Genomic DNA, 20,267 nt, shown 5'->3' on the forward strand with positions numbered 1-20,267 from the left:
AAACATTTTGAATCAGGGTCTATTAATTAAATTATACTATTAAAATGCAGGTCATACACAATAACTTAAATACTCTTCTATGATAAACATGTTTTCAGATTTTGATCATCAATACCATCATCAAATCAATAATTTTTTTTTGGTAGGGCAAATTACATGAGGTAACACCGCACCTAGACCGTTACACTTTACTTAAAGTCTTCAAGTATAATGCATTATAAAGGTTTTCATAATAATTATATTTTCATAAATAATTGTAACCAAAGTTAAAATGCATTGTAATATTTTGCAGATTCCTTGTTACATCTGAAACTGGTTGTGTGGTTTGTCATGTGTTGTAATGCATTTCACTTTCTAAAGGTGTGTTCAATGAATAGATAAGTGTTAAAAATGTATTATAAGGTGCATTACAATGGATAGTTAATAAAGGTTTTAAGTTAAGTGTTACCTAAAAGCTTTAATGCAACTTTAGATTAGTTCCGTAGACATCACTGGTGCAAAAAATGTTGAGGATGAAAATGACATGTTGGCTGTGCTGGGCTTTCAGATTTCAAAATTGTACATTACTGTTGCTAAGCAACCACGGCACTAATTAATTCCATAATTAAGATTAATAAATTTAGCAATATTAGTAACCTGCATGCGAAGTTCAACTTATCAGCAAAAGTTACATGTGTTTTAAAAAGCAAGAATGACAGGAACAATCATATTTTAAATTTGTACTTTCTTTATCAACAATTAAACTGTTATTTATTTTGCCATTTAGAATATATGCACAGAGAATTTCATGTCAAATTTTGTGTGAAAAGGTTCACAAAGAGTTTGAGAGGTGTTATTAAATATCTAAATGCAGACATGTTTGTTCTTAACAAATAAGAGGAACATGTATGTGTGTAATTTCAGAGCTTTCATGAATATAACACACAGTGCATATTGCTAAGCAAGCATCTATTTCATACTTATTACATGTCTTCATTGATATTACCTGCATGCAAAATACGGTAACTTTTCACTGTACAGTGTCAAAGTTTACTGTTGCTAAGCAACCACGGCACTAATTAATTCCATAGAGAAGAACCCGGATCTGTGATAACATTTTCAAAATTGTAAAATTAAATGTGTGATCCCTAGTAAAAAAAAAAAAAACCTTCACCGAAATGTATTTAAAATACATTTATTTCATAAGTATTCTACAAATCCATTCCCATCCCATACTGACATATCGCTTGAGACTTACTGATATAAATCTTATAATAAAACTTTATTTGGAGTGCTTCTTTATTGCACAATGCACATGTCTTAATATTGAGCCTAAAATTAGTAAGGATAGTATGATCTCTGTATAATATCAGTCTTTAAATGCACATGTTTATCTAAATATCTTTCTAATGGTTCTGTGCTCTGTGCTCTCGCAGGTGAAAAGCCGCACCAGTGCAGCATCTGCTGGCGTTCGTTCTCGCTGAAGGATTATCTTATCAAACACATGGTTACACACACAGGAGTCCGAGCGTACCAGTGCAGCATCTGCAACAAACGCTTCACCCAGAAGAGCTCCCTCAACGTCCACATGCGCTTGCACCGCGGAGAGAAGTCCTACGAGTGCTACATCTGCAAGAAGAAGTTCTCCCACAAGACCCTGCTGGAGCGCCACATGGCCCTGCACAGCACCGGGACCGGGGTCTCCGGGGTCTCCGGGGTCAGTGCCGCAGGAAGCGTCGGAGGCCCCGTGTCCATCCCAGTCCCGATGGCCGTTCCCGAGCCGGGAGCGGGAGTGGTGGCCCTGGCCATGCCGGTGGGAGGGGGCGGAGCCGGGGGCGGAGTCGTGAGCACCGGAGTGGGCGTGGCTGCGGAAGCAAGCTGCCAGGAGGGGACCACCTACATGTGCTCCGTGTGCCCTGTCAAGTTTGACCAAATCGAGCACTTCAATGACCACATGCGCAAGCATGTCTCCGACGGATAAGTACAAACTTACGTAAACATGAAAAAGAATTAAATGATAAAGAAAACGGCACTAGATTTTTTTTTTTTTCTTTCTTATATTGGGGCATGAAGAGTAATGAGTATAGACACTGGCACATTAAGTTTTCTAGAAAAAAAAAGAAGCGTTTAATTTCTTTTCTTTCTTTTTTTTTTTTTTTGTTTTTTTTTTTGTCCTTGCTATTCTTAAAGAATAAAAAAAAGATGGTGGCCTTAAGGCTGTGTAGTTGGATAATGATCCACTGGCTGGATCCATACTACTGGCCTCTAAATGTATGCTTTCCTTAAATACTGATTTATGTGTTGAACACTACCGAAAGGCCTGCGAAAGAACACACAAGAAAAAAAAATTCACATGCTCGCACACACTCTGGCATACGCAAACACAAATACACATACCCATGCATGCACTCACACGCACAAACTACTTATACACACTTATATATGGTAGAGGTATTTTGTACGTATGTGTATTTGTGCATGTGAGCGTGCGTGTGCACAAAAATAAACATTGCAGTGAATTTTTTAAACTTGTAGATCTTTTCCCATGTAGACCGTATTGGACACTATAAGCGTCCAAGCTTACTGTGGTATAGATTATTAAAAAAAAAAACTTTGAAAAAAAAGCAAAAAAAAAAACATTTGGCTCTAGATTCATTCTAAAATATTGATGGTCACATGTTTGCCTTTTTACATGCGATAAGAACAGGAGAGTTGTTCAATTTGACACTGGGTTTTTATTTATTATTATGGCATTGAGGGATTATGATGTTGATGTTGTCAAGGTACAAGCCAGTTTTACAAACTGTACTAAAATGGGAATTTTCGAGTGGCTTGATGGATGAATGAATGATTATTACGATTATGACATTTTTCTTTTCTCCCGCCACACTTTTTTAATGGTTCAGGTCAAGTTTACAAAACAAAGAAACAAAAAAAAGTTTATCGATGACAGTATTCGAGCAAAAACTTTGAATGCCGTTAATAATTTCCAATTCGTTTCGCATACACTGCCACAAAGAAGACGACTGTTAGTTGACCTCTTCCGCTTCAAAACGAAATGTGAGATAAAGTGTTTCATTTGCTCCATGGTTCTGGTTTTGTTTTATTTTTGAAGTGAAAAAAAAAAAAAAAGGCAGATTTAAGTATGCAAACAGGCCCAGAATCCAAGTTAATTGCTGCTCCTCACATGCTCACTTTGAGACTGTTATCAGCTGTAGAATCCAACGTTATGTGGATATTTCTCTAATTATTAGTAGTTCTCAGTGAACATGGGAAACGTTAAGCTATTTGGAGCCATGGGCTAGATTAGATCAAAAGTGAACTGGACAGAAATAACCTCCCAAAATGCGTAAAAATGATGTATTTCCTGTTAGTGGCGACTACTGTGACTCAGTTGTTTGGGCCGGTGGGGTGACTAAAATGCACTACTCCTGTTCCTTAAGCCCCACCTAGTGGCTCAAACAGCCGTCCTTGTTTTTTGCCTGATTGGAAATGCAAGAGAGAGAAGGGGAAGGATATAGGCAACAGAAAAAGAAAAAATAGAAACATCTACTGAACCACAATAAAATAAACACGGTCATTCTTCTTTAATATACCACAGCTCTCCAAACAATAAGAAACATTCCCAGTTTTACCGATATCTAGACATTGTGTGTGTATTTCGGAAGTGAGTTCGGAAGGTTGTATTTTTGGTGTTACGTCACTCGGAAGCTCTGTGTTCATATTTGGCTTTGTTATACACGTATTTTATGGATATAAAAGACTCATTTGCCGTGCAACTGCAATCAGGCAATTTTGCTCACTTATCTGAGTAGATACACCTTTGAAGTGTCGTTAAAATGATGACAAAATGTATCAATCAGTTTATTTAGACTTTTTTCCATTTTGGAATTTGGTCGCATAAGTTGTAGGTTTGAAATACAGTGCTACTTTGCACATTTACTTCAAAATCCTGTGCTTAAACATTGAATTGTTTTACTTAAGAAATTAAATTCTATGATTTTTTTTCTCTTTTTTTTCATTGTTTATAAAGGAAATATCTTTTCTTAAAAGCTTGATAAGAGGACTGCATTGTTTTCTTGCATATATGTTGCACTGCTTAAACCAATAAGTGCACTACTGTTACCAGAGATGTTCTAGTTTTTAGAGATAATCTTTTTATTTTCTTTTTTTTTTTTTTATCAAATATTTGGTTCTATAGTTCACTTGTGTTTGAGTAGGTTTTTTTTTTTTTTTTTGATTAGATGATTCAATTTTTTCATGGCTTTGTTATCATCACTTGCTATTGTATTTACTTTGTGCTGTTTATGCAAGGTTTTTTTCTTCTTCTTCTTCTTCTTCTTCTTCTTCTTCTTTATTTATATTTAAAGCATTGTGAGCTTATCCCTGGTCAGATCCTAATGATGTATTGCTTACACCACTTCCATCCCTTCCCACATCCCGATGCAGTTAATTCATTGAAGCAAATGCTCGGTTTTCTTCTCATTCATACCAAACTAAAAAAAAAAAAAACAAACATTAAAAAAAAAATCCATAAAACCACAAAACCACATTTTTAAAAAAAATTGTAGTGTGTGCCTAAATATATGATAAATGTCTTTTAGAACAAGTAAGTTTCTACGAGAGGGTCGTTGTGCAAAGCTTCTAGTGCTGTCTAGGGATCAAGCACATTTATGTATGTGTTTGTATGAGCATGTGTGTGCAACATGTTTGTGTGTGTGTGTATAATCCTCTGGTATGTCTCTATGTGTGTGCTGTACAATTTGTGACGCCTGAACTGTAGGGCTTCCTTTGCAATATGCAGTACAGGTACGGCAACAGTGACAACATGTAGTTTTACACACTTAGGAGTGCATTTGGTAACTTTCTCAAGAACAATCATTACTATATTCCCTACAATAAATAACACGAGGAGGAACGCGATGCTGTTAAGGCCCTTGCTTTATTCTGAATGATATGATCTGGCCTGACCCAGCGCTGTCCCGGTGAACGACAACGCGCCTGTTGAATATTCTGTATCGTGCTGTGAGACCAAACACCGCTTTTTATGCTGCAAAGCTTGGCCGCGGGCTGTTCTGTATCGGTCTGAGGTGTTGCCTTAGACTAGCATACGTGTTTGTGGAGAGTTTTGTGCGAAGCTTGCATTGAGTAGCCAAACGAGAAACATGTTCTGTTGGTTGCATTTGGCCTTTCTTTGGATAATCAAGGAGATTTTGGGCGGTGAGTCCTGTCTCCTCCATTTGTAGTTTTCTCGGTTCTCGATCGTTGATGTCGCCCATATGAATTTCGAACACACCAGAGCATACCAACCTAAACATGAACATTTCCACCATTGAAACACCTAATGAGTGCTACTAGAGAGCAGATAAATCAATATCACTTCCAAATGATAAGCTATATTGTTCAAATAGCATCATCTGTTGGGTGGGAGGGGATTTACATTGGCCATCAGCTGTGTCTTTAAGGATAGCCTTAATCATGTTTGAATCAAGCAACCAAATGCAATATTGCTTGTGAAGGTGCTGTTGCAATTTCTTGCGCTTATTTTACACGTGGAAAGGGCAGAGAACAGAAGGGGACAGAAAAGCAACCTCGCAATACAGTATTGGACGATTGTCTAGTGATGGTTATGAAGGACGTATGCGTATAGCTACATGCAAATCGCTGATTTCTCTTCTCGTCGTGGTATAGGCTCATAACCATGCATGGAGGCAACAGTCGCCGGTCCTCGTATCAGGCTTCATATATTAAAGCCGTCTCATCTCGCTTGTGTTGGAGTGCCATGAGGCTTTAATGTCCGATATTACTGTTGCTCCGTGTTTGTTCATATGTAAAAAGCGAAAAGCAACAACTACGAAGACGACGACGACGAAAAAAAATAGTTTTATCTCACAGAGACTTTGTTTAGCCGAAATTGTGTAGTTTGTGAAAGTGTAATAATCCGCACGAAAATATTCCGACACAATTCAGATGCTCAAACGTCATAGTCGTCGATCCATTGCATCTAGACTGGACACCGTTCTCGTGGGCTCTAAAAAGCACTATGACGATCACTTCTATGGCTAGTTCAGATAGACTTTTTACATTACTTACAGTATATATTTACAGTTCATAAATGTAGAGTTAGCTTTTATTTTTGTTTCTGCTTAAAATGGTAATTTTACAATACATATGAATTTTCTTCAGTGTACAGTATAGATACAGCGTTCTCTTTGCTATTACAGTAAGTCTTCTTTTCTCCTTGCTTTTTAACAAAGGTACATTTAAAAAAAAAAAAAAAAATCTTAATTTATAAATAATATCTATTCCTAGAGTATAGGCTTGTGGGCACAGAAAAGACCTTGGAAAACATCACCAATATTTATGTAGGAGCAGAAGATGTTTTGCTCGCTTGACAGAGTGAATATTAGTCGGAACGGCCGAACGACCGGTTTTATTGTACGCTCAGAGTTTTTCCGTAACATACAAAATATTTTGTGCATCCTGTAATAATACTAAGTGGATTTGACGATCTAATGCTTCAGTCGGTCAAATTCAGCCCATTTTTTTCCCATCTCCATTTTTTTAAACGGTCAGATTCAATCTATCTTTCATCTCGCAGTTTTTCCTTCTTCTAACAAACAAAGACGTGATATTCTCTACTACACGATGGTCAAAAATAATTCAAAACAAGAGTATCCATGTGTTCATCAGCATCTACAACAGATAGTACTGTAACCAAAACAACACCTAACACTGTACATGTGGATTTTTACAATGCCTCTCCTTTGTAGAAGAAAAAAAAATGATGAAGTGCCTCTTTTTACAGCTCCAAGCTTAATAAAGCTCACAATAATACTGTTATTTTTATTCTGTAATAATAATAATACAGTAAAAACAAAACAATATTCACTGCCTAAAATGAAACACACACACACACGCATATTTATCAATTTTCAGACAGATCCCTCTATGAGGCAAGTATGAGGATTACCAGCAATAATAATCACAAAATAGATCTGAAATGTCACAAAAAGACTTTGACTTGTAACATTCAAGGACCACTAATAAGTAAGGGAGTTTTATTGTGTTTTAACCCCTGAAATCACCAAAATGAAGCTTATTTTTTACTACAATATACAGTGTTATATTGTGTCCAAAGTTCCCCTGTTAAAGTTAACTTAAATTCATTTTTCTATCCAAATCTGCCTTTCTAAGTTTATGATTATACGTCGCGTATTTTAAATGCCCTATTGAAAAAGTCTGCATTTTCGATATGCAGTTTATTGGACATTTATGTATGTGAACGAAACAAACAAACAACAACAAAAAAAAAAGAAAAAAAAAAAAAAGAAGATCGTTCTTCCTTTCTATTTCCTCTTCTTCCTCTCTTCTCTTAGATGCTGAATTTGCTTGAGATGACATCTTTCCTTTCGAAGATGTTAATGCTATATGCTTTTGAGCAGTTGTTGTTCTACATAATCAACATAATATTGTGTACACCGTAATCAATATTGCAATGGTTTATGTGAAAAGAGGTCATTGTTGTTCTGTGATTTTGCCAGATTTTACAGACTAGTCTGTAAACTGAAACTAGAGTATAGAGACACAGTCAAAGCGAACTGTTTTTTGAAGAATATAACAGAGTAAATGAGAACCGTTTTAATCTTTGTAGTCGGTAGACAACCATATCATACGTTCAATACCAAATTTATTTGATTTTTGATTTTTTTTTTTTTTTTTGCCAGAGGTTGAATATGTAAGCATGCTTGTGATAACACACTTTTCTAACACTTCTCTTTCCGCGTTACAGCTCTGAATGGTATTCACTATTGATTATATGATATTCTTCTGCTTGTATCATAGGCTCAAATCCAAAGACAAAGCATTTACTCTATTTATGATGACAGAGTTTGTTCGTTCGTTTGTTTGTTTTTCAGAAACAATAGAAAATTATACATATATTTACAGGACAAAGTACAATACAGATTTTAACAGGAGAAGCAAGCAAACATAAAATATCTTTAGATAAATCATATATATATATGTGTGTGTGTATATATATATATATATATATGAAATTTCAGATACAGATACTGCAGTTTCTTAACTAATCACACAAGGCGTACTTTTAGTATTAATGCTGACTACACAACTGTAACACGTGACATGCACGATTCCCACTTTTTACTGGAAAACGCAAGTGTGCTCATGTCATTTGCATGTTTTCTTGGCCTCTGAAACCTGGGAGTTCATCTCCTATTTGGATTCGGGATAGTTTGAATGCCTTTAGCGACACCCACAGTTTTCAGCAAGGCCACTCAGTGGATTGTATTTAAGGGCCTGCAAGGAATGTAGTGAGGGCCGGACAGATGCTGGTGCTTGTGCTGGGCTTTTCTTAAGTGTGCGCTACGTGTTTTGTGCTTTCTCTATCTTCCACAACCGCTGTATACACGGAAAGGAATCAGTCTGTCCTGTTAAAATGGAAAAAAAGGTTGATTTATGACCTCAGTTCATCAGTAACAATAGGTGTTTGTATAATACTAGCATTTTTAATCAAATTATTAATCAACTAAGCGGTCGATGTAACAGAGATTGTTCTGCAACTACAATGCCTGACTATAACAGTCGTAATGAAGATTTCCTAAAACTAATGCATTTTTATATCAAATATTACAGGTGGAATACAATCTGATGTTGGACCAAAGTCAAGAATAAATTTACACATTTCTAAACTTCCCCCATATGTCCACAAAAAATGTTTTCAGATCATTTCATGACAAGAAATATTGACGTCAAATTTGTGATTATTGACGTTCATTTATATTGACGTTAATGTATTAAATAAAAGGTTTCTCATATGTTTTTGTAAACCAAATAATGTAATGTATTCTCAATAATGATTTGGAGAACCAATTTTAATTCTACTTCCCTAAATGAAAAGTGTTCCACCTTAATTCAAATTTTGAATTTTGGATGGAGAAATTGAATTGGCATTATTAAGACATCCCTAATTAAAGGTACACCGTGTAGCTGTTGGCCCTCTAGCGGTTAAAAACAAAAATGCATGCATTTTGCAGAAGAACATTGTTTTGGTTGTGCATCGGCTCTGCGTGACTGCAGATTAATATAGTTATCCTGCTGCTCATAAAACATTCACTATAGGCTTAAGAGATTTAACCAGTTTAGATCCAGTAAAGGATCTCAAGCTGACTAGAAGACGTTACCGTAGCTTTACACATTAATAGACACGCTGCTTTCTTGAGAATAAATTCCAGCACAGCGTTACAACAACCATAATGAAATGATCCTTCACAATAGATAATGCTTTACAATCAACTCTGTTAGAGAGATACATTTGGCAATTTATCTGTTCAATAAAATACCTTACTCACCTGTTGAGTAATACAAACACAATCTCCGCATTTCAGTTTCCTTAGTTCTTGCCATCCACGAAACGCCGATGTTGATTCTTGTTTGATTGCGAGCTCTGTCGCATTCTCTGTTTGCCAGGAGACTATCCTCTGTTCGGTGTTGTTTTGTAACACACGTGATTCTCCGGAGGTTGGAGATTTAGCGACTCCATGTCAAACTTTCTCGCTCGTTGTGAAACTAACCTCTGCACGCGTTCTCTATTTACGGATACGACGAGACACTCACGGGCGAGTGACGCATGTGCGCAATTTCCCATGAAAACCATCCCGACGGGCCTAAAATATATAAACTCTTATAATAGGCTCACCATAGTGAATCAGAGTAACACAAAATACATTTTGGAAGAAAAAATTATGACGTATTTTGAACCACAATTTTTTTTTACTTTGTGTAACTTTAAAGTCTGAATGATGGACAACCCTGCTGTTACTGGTGACCTGGGATGGGGATTTTGTTTACTCCTTTAACAAGTGCCATTTTGGGCAGCATTAGTTTTCTGAAACATTGATACAATTTGACTTCTCTATTAATTCCTACAGACTGTTTGTGGAAGGTGATACAGCTTTGTGGGTGGACAGAAACAGAGGAGAATGTGACACTGTAACGTTCAGCCAATTAGATTGAGATTACAAAATTTAAAATGGGGTCAGATTTTACTGTGTGAGGAATTGGGTGTTAAAAGAATGAGACAAAACTGAGGTTAAGAACGGTGTATTTACAATCTTCACAAGAGACTTTTAAATCAACACTATAAAACCAGGAAAACTCAGGCTGTTAAAAGCATAGAGTCCATCGCACCATACCATAAAACAGTCCATAAAAATCCTTGTGTGTTGAAGCGTCCCAATGTGAGCGTCCACCAGTGTACATACAGTCCGAAAGCAGTGATAATTCAAAAGCTTGAAGCGGTGTCTGGAAAGGTGTGTCCGCAAGCGGGAACTCCTCACTCCAGAAAAGCGATTGGTATCTATTGTGCCCCCTGTTTGTTTCTCTTTATACAAGTGCAGTTCCTGCTTCCTGTCATGTGATCCCTCCAACCACACATTTCTTAAAGACATACACACTTAAAATGTTAAGAGGAATAAAATGGACTAAGAAACACGTAGTCCAATTAAAACTCTATACTCATACGGAATAGAGCAGTAAAACAGTGTCACGACACAACATGTTGATTTACTGAGATTTAGGCAGATCTTTCCTGACATTCAGTAATTAGTCATACTAAATAAGCGCTTTTATGTTTTTGGTAGAAACTACTTTCAGCTACACTTTCAACTATGATTTACACATAATCTCTATACAAGTACCGTAATGAGAAACAGCAAATGTAGGCATATTTACATGTATTCCTTTGGTAGATGCTTTTTTGATACACAACTAGTGCATATAGTTTAGTGTAGGAAACAGATAGATAATATACTTAGCTCTTAAAATGACCCATTTCATAGAATCTTCTTCACACAGTTTTTTCACAGGATTTCAGTCCGGTAGAAAAGCAAATATTATTAACTTGCATGTATGTTGAATGTTTGGATTCAGTGCCCATTTGATTTAGTCTGTTTCCAAATGAATTTCGACTGACCCACAGTGGATGCTTGCTTGGACTTTAGACACTACTCATTTGATAAGCACTTATATCTGATCCTTCTAATACCATTCTTCTCTGTAATCTTGATCTGAGTTTAATGTAGAACTGAGGAACCGTCATAACACCCTTAAACACTCCTCTAAAATGTCTAAAGTGCGATTTTCACCTTCATTTAATGTACTGCTTAGCTCAAGAAATATAAAACATAACAAACACAAAAAATGCAATTAAATCCCTGACGTTATTCTGTTATCAGTGAAATCTGAACGTTTTTCGGACATTAATATGGAAATGCTGCAATACAACTGCTCATTTGAAGGTGGATGTTTGGGGCCACTCATTTTCTCTTTCTTTTTTTTTTTTTTTTTTCAAATACAGCATGTCAATAAGAAAATATTTTATTTGAAAAAGGCTTTTGGAATCTTTGCATGATATAATAATTTTGGCATAGTTCACTTGTTTGTTTGTTTTCTTTATTCTTTTATTTGAATGTTTTAACCTTTGTTTTTAACCATTCTTATTGTACCAAATGTGCTATTGCTTGAGCAACACAAAGCAAACAAATTAAATATCCAAAGCTCGTAAAGTCGAATTTGAACGTAATTCATTAAATTACCAATTTTTGGTTATTAAGTCTGAAAAAAGGATATTGTATATCCACAATATAGACCATGCAGGTCTGAAAAGTTTCTGTTAACACCAAAGAAAAAAAAAAAAATCCTGAAATTTGGTCATGCTTGTGAAATATGTGCATCATATTCATTGTGTGCTCTGATAACACTGTTGATGGGCAGAAAAATTCCCTTTTTTGATTCCATGGAGACTCCTTTAAATAGTTTTACCCAATTTTTGATATGTCAAAGTTAATTATTTCCTAATATCTTTAGCTTCAGCAACATGAAACAAACATCTAACATGAAAGCAATTGCACTGATGCGAGATAAATTGATTTTCATCCTGTTTTTCTTTCTTCCTTATTTCAGCTGCTCCGCTTCGTGCAATGGATGTTAAGATTCACTCGTTATTTGTCAGCATGGACCAAGCGTTTCATTTGTTGTGTTTGCACATAAGTTTGTTTAAGAGGTTAATTTACCAAAAAATTGGCCTTTATAAAACAGCTCTATAGCGAAATTTCCAGCAGTGAATTTTTTTCAACCTTAAATTAAGATATGAAATCAAATGAATAATATATTATGGAAAAACATGTGACATTAGTACCGCCGTTTTATCTTCAAGGACCAAATTCCCATTTTTCTTTGTAACATATTGTGATATCATATAATCGGTGTAATGTGAATATTTGGATGGAAACGCTCATATCATAGTAGGATTTTACCCCTTGACAAATAGACAATGTAGTATCATGACATGGGATACTTTACTAGCTTATATCTACTGCCATATTTAGATTTGTGCTGTTTTGTGCTGTTTAGGTGACTACGTTAGATCCTAGCTGATTTAAAAATCAACGTTTTCAAAAAGATTTGGTATTTTTCACTGTTTGAAGCCATATCTTAAGCCTTGTTTTATTCTTGCACTAGCACATAATTTATTTTCACAAACTTCATTATCTTTTTTTTTTCTCACAAGTTTATATTGAAACATTCAAACTGAGCAAAATGTGGAGCTGTTGTAGTAAAGGTATTAAACATTTTACAGTATTCAAACAACCTTAAAATTAAAATCTGCGGTTGTCCTTTTCATTTGTGTTTGTCCAATTACTATTATTATTGTATGAGAAATTAGTTTGCTTTATGATACCTGCTGTTTAGAGATATAGAATAAGGATGCGTGCGTGTGCGTGTGTGTGTGTGTGCGTAGAAGGCCATTTTATTTTATTTTTATATGTCAAACACTGGACTAGAATAACTTTTTTTCCTTTTTTTTTTTAAATTTGTGAGACATTATTTGTGCGACGTCAGTCGAGCCAAGTCAAATTCTGATTTGATTTGAATAGGGCTTTCATGAACACAACGCAGCACGGTGCACAGGATCGTTCCAGCCAAACACACTCAGTTTGTTCAGATACACAGGGTTGTCTACACTCAACTGTCTCTCTAATGAATTTGACCCCATTTTTTATAATCCCCCTAATACCATAGAGATCTATTTCCTTTCCCCTCCCCACAAGATTCCAAGAAAATGTAAGAATGTTAAAGAAAGCAATTGCATGAGACGATATCAAAAGGCAAACCACTGAGAGAAACCACTAAACATACAGTAAACCACAGTTGATCCCTGTAGCAATCCGCATTGACTTAAACCCAAATACCACTTCTCAAACCAGAAAAGAATTTTGCACTAAAGTTATTCTTGGTCTTCTTCAATAAATAGCAATAGAACACCGTACATAAACGTGAACCAACCGTGTAAAACGACAAAAGCTTTCTGTGCTCTTAAATTATGCTGTTTTGTTTAAGGAAAAAGGTGTGTTTTGCATTATTTGTTTATAGAGATACAACAGTGAAGATGTGTGATGATGATGCTGAGGCTGTAAAGTTAAAGAAAACCCGTATAACATGTCCAAGTTGTAGGTACATTAAATAAAATGAAATGCTTCCTGTTTCCTCTTGTGATCGTTTTGAACAATAATTTTCACCTTTTTTTTTTACAAGGAAAAGAAGAAGTGGAGAAGGCAGGCTGTCCCAGAAACATGAAGACATGTTGTGTGTGTGTGTGTGTGTGTGTGTGTGTGTGTGTGTGTGTGTGTGTGTGTTCCAACACTAATGAAATATTTACAGGGGAATATTCCAGCCTGATCTCACGGCAATTCGTACGAATTCTACGAGGTGGCTAATTCGTACGAATTCATACGTTTTTTTCTAAATCGTACATATTTTACGAATTGCCCAATTCGTATGAATTCATACGAATGACCTACCCCTGACCCCGCCCCTAAACCTACCCATCATGTGGGTTTAGACAAATCGTACAAATTCGTACGAATTAGCCACCTTTTTATCACTCGTACGAATTGGTCGTGAGATAGCGTTGAATATTCGTACAGGCCTGGAGAGATCTGCGAGGCCTTAAATCGAGCGCAAACATATACTTACTGCTTCTCGTTCCTAAATGAGTTGTTGCTGAAGCATTTGTCCGTACTGCCATGTTTCTGGGACTTCATTTTCTCGTAGATCAAAAGGCACGGTCCGGGTTCAACCTACGAACAGGAACGGTTCTTTTCTGACGGCACACGCAAAATCGACCTAAATCTTCATATTGTCCATAAAGGGAGAACGTGTGATTGAAGCTGGTTTCGATGGATAATGACGTCTAGCGATCGTGAATATATAGTGATGGTTTCTGGAAATAGTGGCTTTCCTGTTAAAACTGCTTTGTGGTGTTGCTGAGTTCGTCTCAATATGATGCGTGGTAGAGGAAGCATAAGTATGTGCCTTCATGTAATCTTCTCGGTGAGCTTGTTTTTAAGAAGCTGAAGCCAGCCAGTTGTGTTTGCACTAAAACCAAATTGCTTTTGTGATGTTGGTTGTTTGAGCAAGCTTGTCGCGTCACTTTAGCAGTATGCATGAGGGTCGGTTCTAGGGAGAGAGCTTGTGTCTTTTGACTTCTAAACTAGTGCAGCTTAGCAAATCCCTGGAATAAAAGCTCCGCTTCGTTCTGTTTCGTTTTCGATCACGTCATCGTGTCTCGATATTCCATGTTTAAAAGAAGCACCAAACGCGCATACAAACATACCATGCGATATTTAACATGTCTGTGGAAAAGCCTGTCACACATTTCTCTGAATCAGTGGGAGTGCATGAGTTCATGAGGTCGCCTCGAGACTATTGGTCATGTTATTATTGGTTTGTGTTGCATTTGTAATTTATTTTTCTTTTGTTTATTGAAACCTAAAAAAGGCCTACATGCTTTTCAGTCTTACAAATGCACCTTATTCTTACCTGTCTGGAACAGACGGGCTTTGTAATATCTCTAATTTAGCACCTTACTACACAGCATGATTTCACTTTATGCCGGTTTTGCTATACTTCCATGCATATGATTTGAAAGAAAAAATAAACCTTATATATTTTGTGAAAATATTTAAAGGGATGTGCCAAAGTTTGGAGGCGATCTCCCTTGTTTGTATGTTTATTATTACGTTTTTTTCTTTTTTTTTCTTTTCCTTCTGCTTCAGTTATTTCAGTGGTATCTCATGTAACCTTTCTTACAAATGTGTTTAGAAAAAAAAAAATATTTCAGCAAACAGTATCATTACTTGCCATTTTACAGTAAGCCCTGTATTTTCACGTATATTTACCAGTGATGTGTATTTGTTATTAAACAGAAAATAGCCGTAAAAGCTTCATTATGTTACATAATATTGTGACTTTTTTCGAAAAACTGTGAAGACTTGCATATACTTTATACAGAAGTATTAAGCCTTAATGCAAAAGACTAAAAAAAAAAAGAGTGGAAGAATAACTGATTGTTGCAAAGTAAGGATGATTTTTTTGTAAATGTTACCAGCACCTTTTTTGTAATTTTCACTCTCTGAGGTATTGTAAGTTCACTCTGTTTGTGAAGTTTGAATATGAAGGAATAAAAAAAATAGTACTTTCCTGTACATTAAAGGATGGGATGATTTGTGTTTTTATTTCTGGACCTGTGGCTGTATTATAGAAACATAAATAGAAATAAAACATGTCCATATATCAGCCAAAGAAAAAACAACTGACAAGTAATAATCTTAAGTGAGATTTCATTTGTGTATTTTTACATATCATCATCTACATAATCTTTTTGCAGAAAAGAATAGAGAAAATAAGCAGAATAGCCTGCGATGGAAAAGAATCAGTCAAGAGTGCCATCAGAAAGTTCATCGGAGGAAAGGAGGCATGCAGAACCTGGAACCGCTCAGTTCAGTTATATATTAAAGGGACAGAACACAAATGAAGATCTTTTTGATGAAATCTGAGAGCTTTCTGTCCCTCCATTGACAGCTACGCGACTACCAGTTTGTAGTCGCGTAGCTGAAATAAAGTTCACAAAGAGATCGTGAAACTAATCCATATTGAGCGGTTTAATCCAAATATTCTGAAGAGATTCGATCACATTATATGATGAACAGATTAAATTTAGGCTTTTATTCAAATTTAAACTTTCATCAACTCACACATCAGTGGTAAACAGAAGCTCAAGCATGTTCGTTTGATGTGCGAGAACCAATGAGGTTAATTCTCGTGTTACGCATCACGTTTGAGCTTCAGCAAGAACCAATGAGGTTCATTCTCGTGTTACGCATCACGTTTGAGCTTCAGCAAGAACCAATGAGGTTCATTCTCGTGTTACGCATCACGTTTGAGCTTCAGCAAGAACCAATGAGGTTCATTCTCGTGTTACGCATCACGTTTGAGCTTCAGCAAGAACCAATGAGGTTCATTCTCGTGCATCAAGCCGGTTCGGTCGATTTATATGTGACTAAAAGACTAAATTAAATCTGTTCATCATATAAAACGATCGAGTCTCGTAAGAAAATTTGGACTAAACCACTCAATTCCTATGGATTAGTTTTACGATCTCTTTGAACATTTTTGAAGCGTCAAAGTGGTAGTTGAGTAGCTGTCAATGAAGTGACAGAAATCTCTCAGATTTCATCAAAAAGTTCTTCATTTGTGTTCTGAAGATGAACGAAAGTCTTACAGGTTTGGAACGACATGAGGGTGAGTAAATATGAAAGACTTTTCATTTTTGGGTGAACTATCCCTTTAAGAACATCTTGTCAAGAAAGGCAGTAAGTTTTTAGTAGTAAAGAGAAAATGGCATTACTGTATACGTGACTGCAGGGCAAGAAGATTTAGTCTTACAGTCCCATTTACAATATTGACCATACAGTCGATTACTCAGAAACCTAGTGGAGGCATCATGCCTTTATTTATACACACTGAACACTATAGATCAGTGGCTCTCTCAACCGGGGACCGGGGCCTCAAGATGACTTCAAAAGATTAAAAAGAAGACAAAACAAGCATTAAAATAAGCTAAAACAACTTAAAAAACAAGATCAACATTTATTTGTTTCATTTTACAAGTGTGATTTGTAGACCTGGAAAACATTTCATAAAATAACTCCTTATCCAGTAAATCATAAATAACTGAAAAAGGTCAAGGGGCCTTTGAATATTGTTGTGGGCTTGTAGTCAAAAAGACTGAGATCCACTGCTGTGGATATTTCAGGAATGTTGGACTTTATGTCATCTTGGTTGGGTAATGTAAATGTGTTGCCTAATGTGACAGCTGTAACCTTTCATTCAAATGGTTTTAGGACACGCGTTCCTGGGTAAACATATTTTGCTGATCCTGGAACAACATTCCAGTCCAAAAATGTTGTCCATATCCCTACCCATAAGTTACCCCTGAAATCCTGAGGGAAATGATGGTGGTTGTAAGCCTAAACTTGACATAAACTGTAAACTTGTTCCTCAACTCTGATTGATTGATTTGAATGTTGTCCCAGGATCAACAAAAACAGGATCTGCTGTTTTGCGAATGAGTCAAAGTTTGCACTAACGCATGTGATTTATGGAAGGGATAGTTCGTACAAAAATGACAATTCTGTCATCATTTATTCACTCATGTCATTCCAGATCTGCATGACTTTCTTCTGCTGAACTAAAAAAAAGTAACTGATGATAAAATTAACATTTTTTCTGTGAACTATCCCTTTAAATATATTTATCACTGTTAGAGCGTGTAACTAATTTACAAGATAACTGATCAGCTCTATTCTGTGATTTAAAACAAAAAACTTGAAAACTTCAGGGCTGATTCAAACTGATCATTTGCTGCAGCAAGTGTTTATCTCTCACACACACACACACACACACACTCTCTCTCTCACTCTCTCTCGCGCACACACACACACACACACTCTCTCGCACACACACACACACACTCTTTTTCTCACACACACACACACTCTCGCACACACACACATTCTCTCTCTCTTTTTTTCGCACACACACACACATTCTCTCTCTCTCTCACACACACACTCACACATACACACACACACTCTCACACACTCTCTCTCGCACACGCACACACACTCTTTTTCTCACACACACACACTCTCGCGCGCGCACACACACACACACACACACACACACACACTCTCTCTCTCTCTCGCACACACACACATTCTCTCTCTCTTTTTTTCGCACACACACACATTCTCTCTCTCTCTCTCTCTCTCTCTCTCTCTCTCTATCTCTCTCTCTCTCACACACACACACACACAAATAAAAAAACATTACACACTCGTTTCCGGGTTTTTGCCTACAAAAATATGTCATCCCTGCCGCGCTCTATAAGTCAGGACTATTTATTTACATAGGCATGTGTCCGAAATCGCCCCCTATAGCCTTAAATAGGGCAGTATTTGAGGGAACAGCCATTTGTAGTGGCATCTGAAACCATAGTGGACGTTATCGAGTGCACTCAGTCAATCCCATAATGCACCGCAATAACGAGTGTACATCCGATGTTAACTCAACGGCTAGAGAATACCCATAATGCACTGTGAGGGTCGCGCTGAATGAATTCCCGCGTCTCGCCAGAAGAATCAGCCATCCATCCATATTCCAAACCGCTGATCCAATGTGGCTACAGCGTAACATTATTCCTTTTTAATTGATTATTAAATTGTTTAATTAAGGTTTATACATAGTTTCCATGACAGAGTTCAAGATAAATCTTTTCATTACTACTGGAGCTGCCAGTTTGCTAAGTTTAAAATGATTATTAAACAGCATCACAAACTTTATAAAGGCGGTGCACGCAGTGTCTGAATTCGCTCACTCGTTTTCATTCACTCCTTCCAGTGGACTAATATAGTGTAATAGAGAATAGTGAATGAGGGTATCGGGGGTGATTTCGAACACAGCAATGGAGAATTATTTCCATTAATTAAACACATCAGGACCAGCTAATCAAGAGGTGTGTTCGACTTGAATCTCTCTCGCTGTACTCTGATGTCAAACACCGATCAGTCTGTGCCAAGGGGGTAATCATTCAGCCGGAAACTGAAGCTTCCCCGGGCGCCGCCATTGATTAGCGGACCCCCACCTGCTGTTAGCATGCCATTGACTCCCATTCATTTTGGCGTCACTTTGACAGCGAATAACTTTACATCTGAAGCGTTTAAAGACTCCATTTGTCCATTATTTATTTCTAAAGAAACACGAAAATGTATAAAAGGCTCCATTACCTTGTATCTTAAGTTATGGCCCCGTAGAAGCAGTTTTTGTAAAAATAGGCTAACGATTGCGCCATATAGTCCAGGCGTTTTAAGCCAAAATGGGGGTCAACCGTGAACAAATTGCAACAGAATCAAACTCAACTGATTTTGTATCGTCCATATGTCCTGAGTAAGGGGAAAAAAAGCCCAGAAGAATCCCATTAGGGGAAAGTTTCGAAAAAGACCCAAATATATCCTATTCATACGCCTATTCATTATTTTTCTCACGTGAATAGGGTAAAAAATTTAACCTTTAGATATCACCGTGAAAATTACTGAGTTGATTACTTATATCAAGACAAACAAAAAAGGTATTACAAGTTTTTTTTAAATTGCTTGTTAACATGGTCAAACGGTGCATAATCTAATTACAGATGTGCTAATTTGCATAAATACCACAACAGATCTAAACATTGGGTCTAGCCAGGTGAAAATGTCTTGTTGAATATTGTTGACACATAACAGTAAAATACTTAATATTAAGGTCTGAATGGAACCCATTTAGGCTACCCATGAGCATTAATACATAGAGGCAGGAAGAAGTACTTTAGAAACCAGCCTTTATTAATTATTATTGCAGAGATGGGGTTTGGGGCTGGGTCCGTGGGACTGTTTCTGGGGATTCACTTTTTATTTTACTTACCTTTTGTCTTCTGCATTCTCCTTACCATTGTTTCCCGTTCTTCCCTCAGACTCGTCCCCCAGAAACAGTCCCACGGACCCAGCCCCAAACCCCATCTCTGCAATAAAAATTAATAAAGGCTGGTTTCTATAGTACTTCTTCCTGCCTCTATGTATTAATGCTCATGGGTAGCCGTAATGGATTCCATTCAGACCTTAACATTAAGTCTTTTACTGTTATGTGTCAACAAGATTCAACAAGACATTTTCACCTGGCTATACCCAATGTTTAGATCTGTTGTGGTATTTATGCAAATTAGCACATCTGTAATTAGATTATGCACCGTTTGTCCATGTTAACAAACAATTAAAAAAAAAACTTGTAAAACATTTTTTGTTTGTCTTGATATAAGTAATCAACTCAGT

At 36.6% G+C, this 20,267-nt stretch overlaps 2 protein-coding genes across 6 annotated transcripts in view; one reads left to right on the forward strand and one right to left on the reverse strand.

The window, feature by feature from the left end:
* Nucleotides 1-13,746, forward strand: part of zbtb20 (zinc finger and BTB domain containing 20) — a 68,597-nt gene extending 54,851 nt beyond the window's left edge. For all 5 annotated transcript variants that reach the window (XM_079872713.1, XM_079872716.1, XM_079872715.1 and 2 more), the window contains one exon: nt 1,416-13,746. In XM_079872713.1, the coding sequence (XP_079728839.1) occupies nt 1,416-1,960 (545 nt within the window). In that variant the 3' untranslated portion in view covers nt 1,961-13,746. The remainder of the gene's footprint in view (nt 1-1,415) is intronic.
* Nucleotides 7,335-20,267, reverse strand: part of LOC307159391 (uncharacterized protein) — a 216,538-nt gene continuing 203,605 nt past the window's right edge. Inside the window, exon 5 of the transcript XR_013821368.1 lies at nt 7,335-7,348. The gene's annotated coding sequence lies outside the window, so the exon portion shown is untranslated. The remainder of the gene's footprint in view (nt 7,349-20,267) is intronic.

This window comes from Squalius cephalus (assembly GCF_949319135.1).
Source record: "Squalius cephalus genome assembly, chromosome: 5".
Lineage (NCBI taxonomy): Eukaryota > Metazoa > Chordata > Actinopteri > Cypriniformes > Leuciscidae > Squalius > Squalius cephalus.